This window comes from Corvus cornix, chromosome 1 (assembly GCF_000738735.6).
Source record: "Corvus cornix cornix isolate S_Up_H32 chromosome 1, ASM73873v5, whole genome shotgun sequence".
NCBI lineage: Eukaryota > Metazoa > Chordata > Aves > Passeriformes > Corvidae > Corvus > Corvus cornix.
In genome coordinates this window covers 55,211,404-55,226,255 of record NC_046332.1, presented here as the reverse complement: position 1 = coordinate 55,226,255, position 14,852 = coordinate 55,211,404, and the positions used below count along the sequence as shown (strand labels likewise).

The following is a 14,852-nucleotide window of genomic DNA, read 5'->3' as shown; positions in this document are numbered from 1 at the left end:
TTATTTGTGTCTCTATAGCTGTGCAATGCTGTTTGTGCTGCTCTGGAGGTGGGCTGAACCAGACCGGACACCAGGTGCCCACCAAAATCCCACTCCTCTTCTCAGCCAGGCCGGGCAGGGGAAATGCAAGGAAAGGTTCGTGGGTCGAGATAAGGGGAGGAAGAGATCAGTCACCAATTACTGTCATGAGAGAAACAGTCTTACCTTGGGGAAATTAGTTTAATTTATTGCCAATCAAATCAGAGTAGGCTAATGAGATATAAAAGCTAAATCTTAAGACAGCTTTACCCCTCCACCCCTCTCCCTTCTTCTTAGGCTTAGCTTCACTCCCGATTTTCTCTGCTTTCACTGCAGTGGCACAGAGGGATGGGGAATGGGAGCTGTGGTTAGTCATTACACGTGGTTTCTGCTGTCCCTTCCTCCTCAGGGAGAGGACTCCTCTTCCCCTGCTCCAGCATGTGGTCTCTCCCACTGGAGACAGTCCTTTGTGAACTTCTCCAGCATACATCCTTCCCTTGGGCTGCAGTTCTTCATGAACTGCTCCATTGTGGGTCACGAGTCCTGCCAGCAAACCTGCTCCAGAGGGGCTCCTCTCTCCACTGGCTTCCCACAGATGCTGCCAGGAGCCTGCTCCAGCACGGGCTTCCCACGGGCTCACAGCCTCCTTGGGCATTCACCTGCTCCAGTGTGGAGTTCTCCACGGGTTGCAGGGGGACACATGCTCTCCCATGGATCCCCATGGGCTGCAGGGGCACAGCTGCCTCTCCATGGTCTGCACCAGGGCCTGCAGGGGAATCTGCTCTGGTGCCTGGAGCACCTCCTGCCCCTCCTTCTCCACTGGCCTTGGTGTCTGCAGGGCTGTTCCTCTCACATAGTCTCACTCCTCTCTCTGGCTGCAATGGTGCAGCTTTTCCCCACTTCTTAAGTCTGTTCTCCCATTGGCACCATCATGGCTGCTGCTGGGCTCGGCCTTGGCCAGAGGTTCATCCATCCTGGAGCCGGCTGACATCGGATCTGTCAGATATGGGCAAAACTTCTGGTGGCTTCTCACAGATCCCATTCCTGTGGCTTGCCCACTAATAAAACCTTGCCATGCAAACCAATACAGCTTATTCATTTTAATCTTATAGTTCTACTTCTTAGTGAAATTTATTTAATTGGCTTTCTACTACTGCAAGTACACTGTTTCTGAGACCGAAATGTATTAAGTTGTATGTACTTACCCAAGACTACTTCTTCAGTAGAAAGATGGCTGTCCTTAGAAAAAGAGAATAATTACAATGGCTCATTTTGGACCAGTTTACTGAGATAGTTAAATTCTGCAACATGCTCTTTCTTTTTGTCCAGCAAAATATTTAAAATTACTTTAGCCTTCAGCAGACGTACTGAATATTTATGGGAGAAATAAAACCAAACCAAATTAGCTTCTTAAGACAAACCTTCAGTTTATAAAACAACTGATGGCATTTGAATATTTTAATCTGCTTTACTAGCAGTGCGATCAGACAAAACAGTAATGGATTGAAACACCATTTTACATTAACATTACAAAATACAGCAATTTTTTTTCTCTATGTATTTACATAAGCAAACATATAGGTATTCAAAATAGAATGCATCTCACAGTCTGGCAATAATTACATAAGTACAGTGCTTGGTTGACTGAATGGGATAGATACATAGGAATTTTTACCCTGAATTGTATAAAGGATGCACACCAGCTTAGGAGATACATGGTGAGCCTCATGTCTTTGGACATTTTTCAGATGCAGTCTTAACAGTAATAAAATGTCAATCTACTTGAAAAATTGAAGCTGAAAAGTTTTTTCAAATGAAGTGTTTTTGTTGGATGTAGATTTGACAGACTGACTCAGCATGCTTTTCCTGTGAAGTATGAGAAGGCCCTAACCTCAGAACCAGCCTGTATGAATGTCTTCTTTTCTTTTTTTAACCTGAAAAATTACAAAAAATTCCATTCCGGTCTGATGCATAATGAAAACACATTTTTTTGGAAGATGGAAGTGTTGCTCTGAAGCCAGTCATATTAAACCATGGTGTTCATGCTAAGCATGGGCCAAGTGCTGTAAATCCTAGTTTAAAACAGCTGAACTTTGTCATCTGTCTGCAGTATTATGAGTCCACTAATTGCTATCTACTGATGAACAACCTCTAGCAGATTTGGCATGGTGACTAGAACAAATTCGTATCCTGACTCTGTCATCCTCACTAAGACAAACTGCACAAAAATCTATTAATATTTTGATGCAAGGTGGCAGAATCAGGCCTTGCTAAGCTGTCAAAAATGTCCATAAAGAGCTGGAGATATTGGTCTTTATCTGCTGTGCATTCTTGGCCTTGAGACGCTTCTTAGGCAAAAGCTGCTGATCACTCAATAAAACCATCTATCTGAGTGCTCCAGAATCAAAATGTCAGGCATCAGTTTTCCCTGGTTCTAAGCAAAAACTAAGTGTTATGTTCTCTCCAGCTGTCAGTTAATAAAATGCTGTCAAGTCTCTTATGTCCAAAACATAGATTTTGTTTTAATAAGCTGGGAAAAAAATACTGTTCAGAGTCATGTTGTAATGCAACTTCAAACCAGTAATTGAAACCCTCTGTGATTGTAGTGAAACAGTCCCTGTCAGTATTTGCAACCTGAGCAATTTGAGATTGTGAAAGAGGAACAGAAGGTGAAATGGAAGAGAAACAGAGGGCTGATCTGCTCTGCCACGTGGGCAAAATGCAGACCGTAAGTGGAGAGCATAAGCACTGAATGTGAAATGTTCAGTAACAGTTTATCAGCTGCAAGCTGGTGAAGGAGACTGTGCAGAGCAGCAACCGGACCCTCAGGAGATTTGGGAGGAATTGAACTCCAGAGAAGTGCAGGGTGCTATATACATCATGGAGTATGCAGGTGGGCTCTGCTCCCTGGCACAAATGGGTGATAAGACCCAAGCTGTCTGTCCCACCTACTTCTTTCTCTTGCAAGGCCAGAGAAACTTGCATCGTCAGGCATAAATGGCAAAAAATGTGGCGATTCCCTCCACTGGTGAAAGCTTCTTTGTTTCCTTTCCCCTCACATGCAGGTTTAGAGACCTTCAGTCCCCTGTCAATATTCATCATATGAAGGCAATCTGGTTTGGTGGCAGATCTTGAGCCTCAGACCTCTCCTCACAAAAGACCTGTGCTTTTATTACTGCATACTTATTCCCTGAGGTACATGTTTCCAAGAGTGAATCCTCAAAACCATCACCCCAGTTGTGGAGTGGAGACATCTGGACTTCTGGCCTGTGGGATACAAGGTGGACATTGTCCTTAGTTCAAAGTACCAGATTTAGGGTCTATATCAAACTTTGCAGGAAACAATGGAAAGTCACTGCTCCCACCTACTACTGTGGTTGTCCTCATGCTCAACTGCATTTAGCTGATTCCCTCTGGAATCCCTTCTTTGCCAGTGTGGCACCCCTCACACAGTGCTGTGTGGGAGCAGGATGTGTGCATAGGGAGGTAGGAGCAGCGAGTTCATTTTTCTTTCTGCTGAAGCTGTTCAGTTTGGCTGTGGTGATCAAGTGTACCTGGTGCCAGAGAGGCCATATAAAGCACCTGGTGAGCACAGCATTTATTCCACTTGATTTATCAGTTGATCTTAAATGATCAGTGTTGGGGGGAAAACTGTGAATGTCTGCGAAGTGAAAGATGACATGTATGGCATCATCACTGCAGATGGGGCTACAGCATGCCACTTTGACCCAGACATGGAGGCTGAGGTCTGTGGGGTGAGTCAGTGTCATCATGTGCACACAGAGCTTCTGTGTCATGGTGGCTCCTATCTATCCCGTCAGAAGAAAGGGCTCATATAACTAGCGGATTTAGTTATACAACATATATATGACAATAAATCAGTTTTTTGGAAATCAGTCGAATACCCAGCCAACTTTTAAGTCCTGTCTGCCATAGATCAGTATCTTAAGCTAAAGGCCTTCTTCCTCCAAAGAGTCCCACCTGGTAGGCTAGAATAAGATTCAGGTTCTCTCTGTCTCTCTTTCTTTGACTTAGTGGAAATTTAATTGCTCTGTAAAAACTGAACAGCTTCAGTAGAAGGACTGATAAAGGCATTGGAGTTTTGCTTCTGGACGGGCCATGTTTTTTCCAGAGAAACTGGAATACATCCTGGTTCTGATGAGATTATGGCTGCAAAATTCATGGAATGAATCAAATGATTGGATTTAAGACTTGCAGGTGAATGCAACATTCATATTTCTCCTCTTCAGCCAAGTCCCACTGGCCTTGATGACATTGGCTATGATGCCTGAAAGAAAAGAGTTTCATGACTAGGCATGTCTGTCAAGCAATGTATCTTGTGTTCTTTGTGCAATGTATTCTGCCCTTGGATCTATGCATGTGAAATGCAGTGTTGTTTATAGGTCCTATTATTTTTCAAGTGAGCCCCATTTGCCCATACATATTTCATTAAGGCTGAGTCCTAGTAGTGCAATCTTCTGACCATTCCTGAGCAATCTGCCTTAACAGCAATACAGCAAAACCAGGGAAAACAATTTTTAGCAACTAACAGTTTTCTAATCATTCTGGCTTTACAAGCCCTAAAACAAAACCAGAACATTCTTCTAAAATGGCCTTTTTTAACCAAAGAGAAATGATGAGAGTGGATCTGCTTCAGCCCTTTACTAAAGGCTTTACTCATGCAATACTTCCTCTGACATTGCTTAAATCAGACTTCATTGGAATTGAACAGAGTCATGGATTTGGAATTGGTGCTGAAATTATTTAGCAATGTTATGCCTGGTTTTCCACTTTTCTCTCGCTTCACCTCCCTGTCAGCACCAGTGGGAGGGAACAGGGAATTAAGACCAATAATTTTGAAAACATTACTTTCAATTTTGAAGCTGAACACATGAAATTTTTGAATGGAAAGAAACTACAAGTCTTGAAATAAAGATTACAAGTGGTGGTGGAAACAGAGGATTATTCAAGTATAATTTACCTTTGAAGATTGCTTATTTGAAATACAGAACAAATGGCAGAAAAGCCCAGGGACATTTCAGAATGGTTACTGAGGAAGAAAAGGTAGCATAAAAACAGTTAACAAAATGTCCATATATTTAATCTATAGCAGTTTTAATAGATTTTGTTTAATACTTTAAGATTTATTTTAAATATATATTAGGAAATTAACCATCATTTTATTTACAATTCCATAAAGTGCTCATTCAGTTAATAACAAAACTCAATTGTAGCAAGACAAACTAGCTGGAGCCTACTCTGCAAGAACATCAAAGGACAGCTTAGCTTTCATTTGCAAAGAGAAAAGAAATGCGTAGGTTTCTTCACAGCCCGTATTGTAATACCAGAAATTGCATTTTTTTCTTTAAGAAATATATCCTTTAGAATATTAAAAAAATAAGTTTAATAAAGCCTGTGCTTAAAGCAGCCAAAGTACTGTATGAAAAAAATTGCACATTTGATACCATTTGAACCCTGCTTTTCATCCACAGGATAATGTGAGTAGTATATGATGTTATTGGAAGGTCTCTTGAACACAGCTGATTTTCCTAAGCTATCAGAGCTTCTCACAGCAGGTGAAATTTTCAGCACACGCACAGTGGTTGTCATGGCAGCTGCTGACCATCACACACCACTAACCTTTTCGTTCCCTGGGCCAATACTTCCCTTGGAGGTACCATCTAAACGATGTGTTCCTATCGTGACTGTCGAGTAATCCTTAGCCATCATTTTGGCCTCTTTTTTCAAACTCTTCATTTGTGCTAGCTGGAGCTGGCTGGAATCATATGCAAGTGCTGGGATAGTGTTCACTAGAATCAGCTGGAAAGGTTTCTTCTCCTCCTTGTAGCGACACTGAATGTAGCGAGAGAAAGCTGAGCGGTAGGTTTTGTTGAACAATGTATAGACGAGTGGGTTGACAGCCGAAGAAAGGTAGCCAATCCAAACAAATACGTTAAGAAGTCCTCCAATGACCTCTTCTTTGCATGACTCCTTGCAAATAACGGCCATCACATTGGTGATGAAAAACGGGCACCACATCACAACAAACAGAAAGAACACAATGCCAAGAACCTTGGAAGCCTTCTGCTCATTGCTGATGGATTGCATGGTTCTCCTCCCCGAAGTCCCTGCATCTCTGTTCAAGGAGCGCTGAAAGAGTTTCTCTGAGGACAGGGAACTCTGAGGAAGGAAGCTGAATGAAGCAAACTTGGTCTTAGGGCCAACGTCATTCACGCATAGCATAGCTTCCTTCTGCAGCGACTTGATAGTTAAAAAGTAAGTGACTACCATGATGGTTAGAGGGATGAAGAATGCCACAAAGGAGCCTACTAGAACAAAATTTTCATCTGCAAGTAAGCAGATGTCTTTCTTAAAAATGTCTTTCTTAAATACTTTGGAGTCATCTTGTAGTCCAAAGACAGGTATAGGCATGGAGATACCTGAAGGTGGATGAGAGAAAGAAGAGGTTAAACACAATAATGAAAAACACTTCCAGCCTCCAAGAAAAAAACAAACATCCACCTGTGTTCTACCTGTGGCTGAGGTGATCATAGCTATACACATTACCTCAGCCACAGCTAGAACCCATTTGCTTCCTTCCAACTGTCCTATGACACCTGATAGCCACAAAATCATGTGTTCTTGGATCTTGGGCCCCTTGTAATGATCTCCAGACTCACTCCTTGGTCCCTGCCACCTTGGCAAAAGCTTTTATGAACTATGACCAAGATGACACTATGTATTTCTTTTCTGGAGTGGCATAAGAGTGATCTTGGACTGTTTTTCATTAGAGGATTTAAAGTGTTCTGGGTTCTAATTAGACTGGGAAATACTAATTTTAGGAGGAAAGATAATTTTTTATCAGAGGCCTAAGAGTAATCTTTCATTGTGTCTTTTCTTGCTGTAATCTCCATATAATCAACACAGGCTAAATGCTAACAAAACCCAACTTCCCATGTGGCAAGGGCCAGATGAACAATGGGAAAAAATTAAGCACTGAGAGACACTGATATGAGGCAGCCTGAGATGTGGTTTACCCTACAGGACCACAAAGGTCCTTTCACTGTATTTCCAGCTGCTAGAGGTTGCCTTCTCTGTGCACAGCCATGCAAACTTTGTCTTCCCCTGGAGCATGTGCTGCGTCTTTGCCTTGTCATGAATGGCAAGGCAAGGTGACAAAGTCCATTCTCCTTGGACTGCTATGTCTGATTCAACCCTACTCAGCCATTTCCTCAGGGATTTCTGCAAATGCTGCTACAGTCTGGGTAAAATCAAACAGCTGCTATTTCTTTGGTTGTTGGTTTTGGGTTTTTTTTCAGCATTTGTCTCTTCCCCTCCAAATAGATGCTGTCTCTCCAAGAGAGGCAATATTCAGACAATGAAAGAGATGATGTGCTGCAAAGATAGCAAAAGTGGAGTGAAGCAGGGGGTGATAATGCAGCTCTGTTTGGATAAAAGCAGCAAGGTGTCTGACTCCTGTGGAAAGTTAGCATAATCTGGGAGCTTCAGTCCCATTTGCATTTTTGAACAGAAATCCCAGTTTCTGTATTTGGCTTATGAGAAATAAAAACATTGACTAGAGAAGAATTTCTTATGATGTGAGGAGGATGCTGTGCCCTACTTTGTTCAGTGTATGCCCAAGAATGTCCTTACTGGTTCACAGATGAGTCCTGAAACATCAGCATTTCAATGGTACCTTCCTCTGTCTCTCTTTCTTTCCCTTGTTCCCGCCTGCTGCCTTAACTGGGAGCCCTTTAAAAGCATCGCCTGTCTGTTCATTTCACACATATCCAGTACCCAGCATAACAGCTCCAGTCCCAGAGGAAGGCTGTGGAGTACAGGCTCAATACCAAACAATAATAATCATGGTAATAATAATATTAGATTATTATTCTGTTCAAGTGCTTCATTCTTTTTGTTCTGGAGCTTCTACAAAGATCTTTTTCTAAGAACGCTGCAGCTTATTTTGTCTTTGCAGCTTTGAACTGAGCCATGGCATTGCCTCAAGCCGGTTTAGAAAAGTGCTGTTCTTATCATCCCAGGGCAGAAGCTGGTGGAGAGCCTGTGGTATTACCCTTTCTGTTTCTCCTGCAGAAGCTCTAAATGCTTGGGCTAAGAGAAGCCAGTGAGTGAGATGCAAACTCATGCAGTGTGTGGAAACTCCTTAGTTGAGCTAACAGAAACCTCCAGTGACTCCAGAAAAGCTGCTGGCTATAAAGGTCCAAGTCAGTCTCACTGACAACACAGAGGAAGAGGTCGCCATGAGAAACCAGGCTGTCCAGCTGTGGCTGAGTAATCTGGGGTGCTGAACAACTCCAGGGAAATGAGGAATGCTTGGAAGTTCCTTTTCTTTTTTTGGATGAGTTGAAGGGGTGCCGAGGGCATCCAGCACCTCCCAGCGTTATACTTCAGCTGCACAAAGACACAGCATTAGTCAGAGCAATACCACAAGCTTCCCGTCTGCTTCTGCCCTGTGCTGATAACAGCAAGGCTGTTTTTTCATTTCATTCAAAGACCTAGTGTGAGCTGCAGAGATAAAATAAACAATGGTATTGACGGAGTAAAAAGATGCCTTTCATTACTAGCTTATGGTTCAGCTGCTTGAGGAGGCATGGGAGTAAAGGCAGCAGCACTAGAAAGAGGAAAATTTTAGCATAACTGCAGGCTTTTTCAAGTAAAGGGCCAAAGTCTGTTACAGCTTCTCACCTGAAACAAGAGGAGCAATTCCCCAACTGCTTTGTTTTGTTCTTAGCAGCTTCTGGAGACTGGCATCCAAATCCAGATTTCTGGCTTTAAAAAATGGAAATGGGCTTCAGCATGTAGCAGAAGTTCCCACATTTCTTTGTCATTCCTTTAACGTGCACAGAAGTGCTATACCCAGCAGAGCTGTAGCAGGCACTGCTAGTCATGTCAGTTTTTCTGAGTGACCATTCAAGGCATCTTTCCCCTACAGCCATAGGGAAGTGGCCTGTATACAGTTTGAACACAGCAGAGATAACACACTTTGGTGGCAGAGAACACTGACAACTGTAAACTGCTTTTTGTGTAACCCCAGTTCAGCTGATGCAGGGCATCCCACAAATGATATTGTGGCATTCTTGCATGGAATAAGTTAACGTCCAGCCCAATTTTCTCTTTTCTTATCTCTACAGGGGCTAAATTTACTGCTCCCCTCCTGGAAGGAATGGGGTTTTTCTCCCCTCAGCAGTTGGCTTCTGCAGCATAAGTATGGCAAATTCCGTGAGGCAGAGGGACCAAATTCAAAGGCAGTCATGCTTTAAGTAAAGGAGCTTCCATGTGCAACTCACATCCACTATTTTGATGGGATTTTTAGGAAGCATCACATATGGCCAAGAGTATCACCCACATGTCACGTTTGGTCAAGACCACATTTGTCCTGTAAACCTGTAACAAAAAGTCCTGGTCTATGGCTGCATTACCATTATTGCAGCTGACTGAATTAATTCTTTAAAAGTTGAAGCTGAATGATCTATTTCACCTGGATGATTCAGATGTATAATTCCTCGCTGGTTTACTTGTCCTTGCTTTCCAGCTCCCTGCTCTTGGTGACTGGATGTTTAAGAAGACACAGATGGTGCCTGTGCATTCAAACATCATAAGAAGAAAATCAGCTTCACAAGAAAGGATCATGCAGAGCTACCAGGGAGGGACAAACAGGTGTTTGGGAAATGAAGCATGTGCAAACAGTAGATCTGGAGGAAACAACCTGGAAGGGCTGTAACAGAACAGCTATTCCACACCCTGCCCATTCCATGCTCCCACTAGCTCAAGGTCAGTCTGGAAAAAATCTTGGTATCTCCTGAGGGCTTTTTTATGGTTTATCTTCCTTGGATTTTAAAAGAACTAAACTGAGGCACAAGGAAGCATTCAGCACAGAATAGGAGCATCCATTCGAGCACTAAAGGTACATTAGCCACTCCATTTCCAGTTGACATTCCCACTTAGAACGTTTTCCCTTGTGAACAAGCCCTAAATATTATGTTCCTCTGGTACAAGGTGGTTTATTTATATGGCTTGATTTATACGCACGTGGCTGTTTCAAACTGTGGATTTTAATAAACCGCACAACAGAGCCCAAACAATAAAGATGAACAATAAATTCTGCATTAAACCTCAAGCATTTGGGCAGAGTTTCAGAATGACAAAATGCTCTTGAAAACACCAAAGGTTAAGAAGTAAAACAATGGCATCCTTCTTCTTGTTCTCTCAGAAAGCCTGGTGAAATTGACAAGGGTTGATATAGTGGTACACATTGCTGGCTTCAGAGGTGTACAACAGCTATAAAACCACTTTAAGTGGACAGGTAAACTGGGTTTGCAGCTGCCTTGAGCTGCTGAGACTATCAATAAATCAAAACCATAATTTACAATGTGCGTTCAGGGTGGTACACTTGGGTTGCTTGGGGTGAAGACAAGAAGGGGGGAGTGAATTGATAAGGTCAGGATTTCTTCTGTGAAGTCTCCTTCAAGCAGAAACTCAGTCACGTGCTTTTGCCTCGCATCTATCCGTTTCAGTTGTGTTTAATACAAGTGAGCATTACTCTGTGCCTTAATAAATGTCCAAGGGTTAGGAGCTACCTTTTAGAAATGTCATTACAGTTTCTCAACAAAATTTGGCACCTTTTATCACCTTCTCATGGAAAACAAAAACCCCTCCCCATCTCAGGTTTTAGTAGTCACATGGATTCAAACATACCGGGTCATGGGCCAGCTCATGGGCCACTGCACAAAGATGTGCTGTGACACTGTGGACCTCTGAAAGGATTGCTGCTTGAGAAGGCAAGTGTATCCTTCAAGCAGTGCAATGTGGCCATATTGTCTAATATCTTTAGAAAAGCCCATGCTGTTATCTGGTGCCTATTTGTACTCAGAAAATGTCCTCTTTTGGTACATCTACACATTCAAACAGCAAACAGATGCCCATGTATACTCACCTGCTACATCCCAAGGCATACAGTGTGTACTCTCAGTTTCGTGTTGTATAAAAATCTCCTTGTTGCACACTGCGATCACATTATTTTCAATATTTTTGACTTAATTTACCTAATTTAATTTCTTAATAAAGAAAATTTATTCCTTTGGGAATGGTGCCCTGTGTAGGTGTTTGTTTGCTCAAGGAACACAAGCCACAGTGAGCCACTTGTGGCAGGGGGACCATGGACCATGTCCCCCTCTGAATATCAAGGATGAAAATGTGTCTGGATCTTATATGATGAGCTGGAGTTTAGCAACAGTTACTTCAACTTAAACATCTGCAGAGGAGTTGCTCAGTCTGACTTCATGTCTCTGCTTGGCATTTGACACTCACCATTATGGTTGTTACATCACTGCATTTCATTGTTTTGTCATTACATCATCATTTCCCAAGACCTGCAAACACTTAGCTGCTCTCTGCGTGCACCTGAAAATGTTATTCCCCCATCGACTCCTTTCCAGTCATGACAAACCTTTCACTGTTGTAATTTTGTTGCTGCCAGAGTAGTGCCAGCCATATTTCCAATATGTGCAGGTTGCTGATGGGTGGCAGTGCAGAAGCAGAAATTTCCATCTGGGAAGAGGGGATGTTGAAAACCTCCATGATTGGGAATCACCATCTGAGGGTGCATCTAGCTAGCATGAATGTTAAAAAGCTTCCACCTTCCTTAGTTAGCGTGGCAATGTCCCCAAAGTCCTGCTCTAGAATTTCTCCTCACGAGTGAGACCAGAACAGAATCCTTCCCTAGTGGAAAGTACATGTGTTGGCAGAGGCAGAAGTGGATGAGGAGCTTTCTGTCACAAATCCCCACGTAAGATTTGTTTTCAAATGGATTTCCTCAAGAGCTAAGTTAGTCACAGTGCTGGAGGAGCATAGTCTCCTTTCTGCATCCCAAGAGGCTGTACTCACAGGAATGGAATCAGAGTGGGTCCAGGCATTCTCCTTATAACTGCTGATAGACCATATTTAGTTTTTTATTCAAGGGCACACATGGAGCTGGTTTTCTGTATCTTTCCCTTGGAACACTTTATTTGGTCACACATATTCTATTTAATACAACTGAAAGGAAAACTAATTTAAATTTATGTCACATAGGGGGGTGCCAGATAACAGATTATTCTATTAATTTTGAAATGGCTTTGTTCTTGACAGCTCAGAAAATCTTTAAGGAAACATATCTTTTAGCCTAGTAGGAGATACATTTGCTTCTTTTTATGTGATAAAAGTATGGTAAATGATAATTTGTACCATAAATAATCTATTTCACTTTAGAAAAACAAAATCAGAGAAATCTGTGTTTCCTAATATGTTTCTCATTTATGTCCTCAGTCCTGAAGCCTATTTCTCAACAAGAACAGAGATATGTCTCTCCAAATTAATTTGTAGAACTGTGGTAATAAAGTATTAACAGGGTTAGAGGAGAATTACAGGGAGGACAGTGCAAGAAATGAAGGACAGGTGCCCCTTTTTGACCCAACTGATTAGAAACCGTGGGCTCCAGAGTGAGCTGAGTTATGAGAGGGCACTGATGGAGTTGCTTTCTGCTTTCCTCAAAATGTGCACACAGCCCTATTTCCTAAAGGCAGCAAGAGTCCAACAGCAGGAAGCAGTTTCTTTGCTTTTGGCTTTAAGTGTTTTTCCTGCCTATGCACTCCTCAAATTCTCTTAGTTACGCTGCAAGACTTGTTTATGCTCTGGTTCTTCTCATTTTTTTGTTGGATTTTTCAGGCTTTCTGAGTATTTGAGGAAGATACAATTTTGCATAGCAATTTCCAGTGGAGCCTCTTCCCCCATACAGTCTTTGCTTTCCAGCTAGTGACATTATTTTTGATTTGGGCAGAGGCTTTCTTCCAAGATGTTTATTGGCTTCTCACAGAGATCTCCAATTGAGAGAAGTTGTTATCCTTCTAAGATGGTTACCCAGTCACTAAAGGGAGTAGCAGAGGAATATAGAAGTCTGCACTTATCAAACAGCTAGAAAAAAATAAAGAAAGGTTTATAAATGTCCTGAAGAAATTTATTTTGAAAAAGGACTTAGGAACTGGGGATTTCAGATGATGCCATTCATGTGTGTAGTAGGGAGCAATGGCTTTGGGCACTGGTGGTTTCAACTGAATGAGTTCAAAGAGGAAGTTTTGATTTTGCAACCAAACCCTCTAAATTTGGTGCTAGCACAGGTTGGCACAGGCTGCCTTCACTGTCTGCTGACTGCAATGGGTGGCCTCCAAGCGGGAGGTCTCCAAGGGGTAAGAAATTGCTGGACAAAACTCTGCTGTCTGGTCTGTTTTTCATAAGCAGAGAGGCAGCCACACATCCCAAAGGTAGTAGTTATATCTCATTTGAATATTATTTTTTAAAATTTATTTCTTAATATGCTTGTAGTTATTCCCAGGTAATGATGTCCTTGACCTGTGACTGCACATTGCCTCATTTTGGCTGAAGCTCTGAAGTGATTCTGTCTTTGTAGAGTAAAAGTGTTCTTGCTTAGACTTAGCACACTTTCTGTAAGGGACACCCACAGGTAAAACCTTCACTTCTAGAGCCAGAAAACAGAGGGAATATGTGGAAACCTCAGAAAATTGAAAGACTTTATCAATTCATACAGAAATATTATTTTAGATGGCACGTACTTGCAGTCAATCTGCTGCTAATTTACTATAGCATTTATATCTACTAAAGGCACACAACTTTTCCTAAATAAGTAGGAAATACCAAACTGCCCAGGAAATAAAATTTTTTACAATATGTCTAAAGAACAAAATAATGTGTACCACATGCCATATTCTTTGCCATGGATTTGATGAAACTCCTTTTTGCTGTGCTTGGTTAGACCTTGTGGTCTGATTATGAGTATTTTAATGATGTTAAACGTGGAGAAAGATGTCAGAAGACCCCAACCCTAGACTCAGTAAGTGTGCCAACATTTAGACAAAAAGTAAATGTCTTTGCCTTGTGTAGATTAGTGTGTAAATACAAGTCAGTCCAAATGCATCTACAGGGAAGAAGAGGGAGACAAGAAGATATCTGGGTCTTCTTTTGTAGCAGAAGGCTGGACGAAGCTGTTTAGCTCTGCAATGTCTAGGAGGTTAAAAGTCAATAATAGAGAGAGTCTAAAATTCCTTTTCTTTCTCCAGAGAAACCCACTCAACCTGATGTCCAGTAAGGAGCGTGCTATCATGCCACGTAGAGCCAACTTGTTCACATGAGAAAACACCGTCTCTGTGTTCCCATGTAAAAACTTAGCCCATCCTTAAAGATGGGAAGAAGAAACATTTATGGGAGTGATTTGGCGTTGTTTTGGCACCACATTGCCACATCATATCTGAGATGAAATTACTCCTCTTGCATTCTGGTCTTTGGTGAGATTGAGACGTAGGACTGTCCCCGAGCCTGGAAAGAGTGAACTGTAAGGCGGTGTCTGGCTAAATGTGGACAGGAAGCTGAGGAAGCAGCTTGGCCCCAGGATGCTGGCTGAGCAGAGCCCAAGGTGGACAGCAGCTACAATTCTGCGAACTGGAAGGGAGCTGGGCTTGATGTTCTCCTCCAGGGGACATAGGCTGATGACAGCTGTGTATCTACCCCTTCATCCATGGTGATTAGAGGTGATGAAAAGTGACTGGCCTTACAATAAAGAGCTTAATATTTAGTCTGAAAATTTGCAAGGGGTTCCACAGGTCTCCAGCCTATCTCTGCACAGAGGGACAAGGTTCTCCTCATTCTATTTAAGGCTGCTACTTCTGTGGCTCAGCAAAATGCAGCAGAGTAGGTCAAACGCCCTTTTTCTTTCTGTGTTCTCAATTAATGTTGTTTATATTGCATCGGTGTTTTTAAGTTTCCAG

General features: G+C 42.2%; 1 protein-coding gene across 2 annotated transcripts in view; it reads right to left on the bottom strand.

Annotated features, from left to right (window-relative positions):
• Window positions 1–1,461: 1,461 nt before the first annotated feature.
• HTR2A (5-hydroxytryptamine receptor 2A) overlaps window positions 1,462–14,852 on the bottom strand; it is a 29,250-nt gene continuing 15,859 nt past the window's right edge. For both annotated transcript variants that reach the window (XM_010400444.4, XM_010400447.4), the window contains one exon: window positions 1,462–6,458. In XM_010400444.4, the coding sequence (XP_010398746.2) occupies window positions 5,644–6,458 (815 nt within the window). In that variant the 3' untranslated portion in view covers window positions 1,462–5,643. The remainder of the gene's footprint in view (window positions 6,459–14,852) is intronic.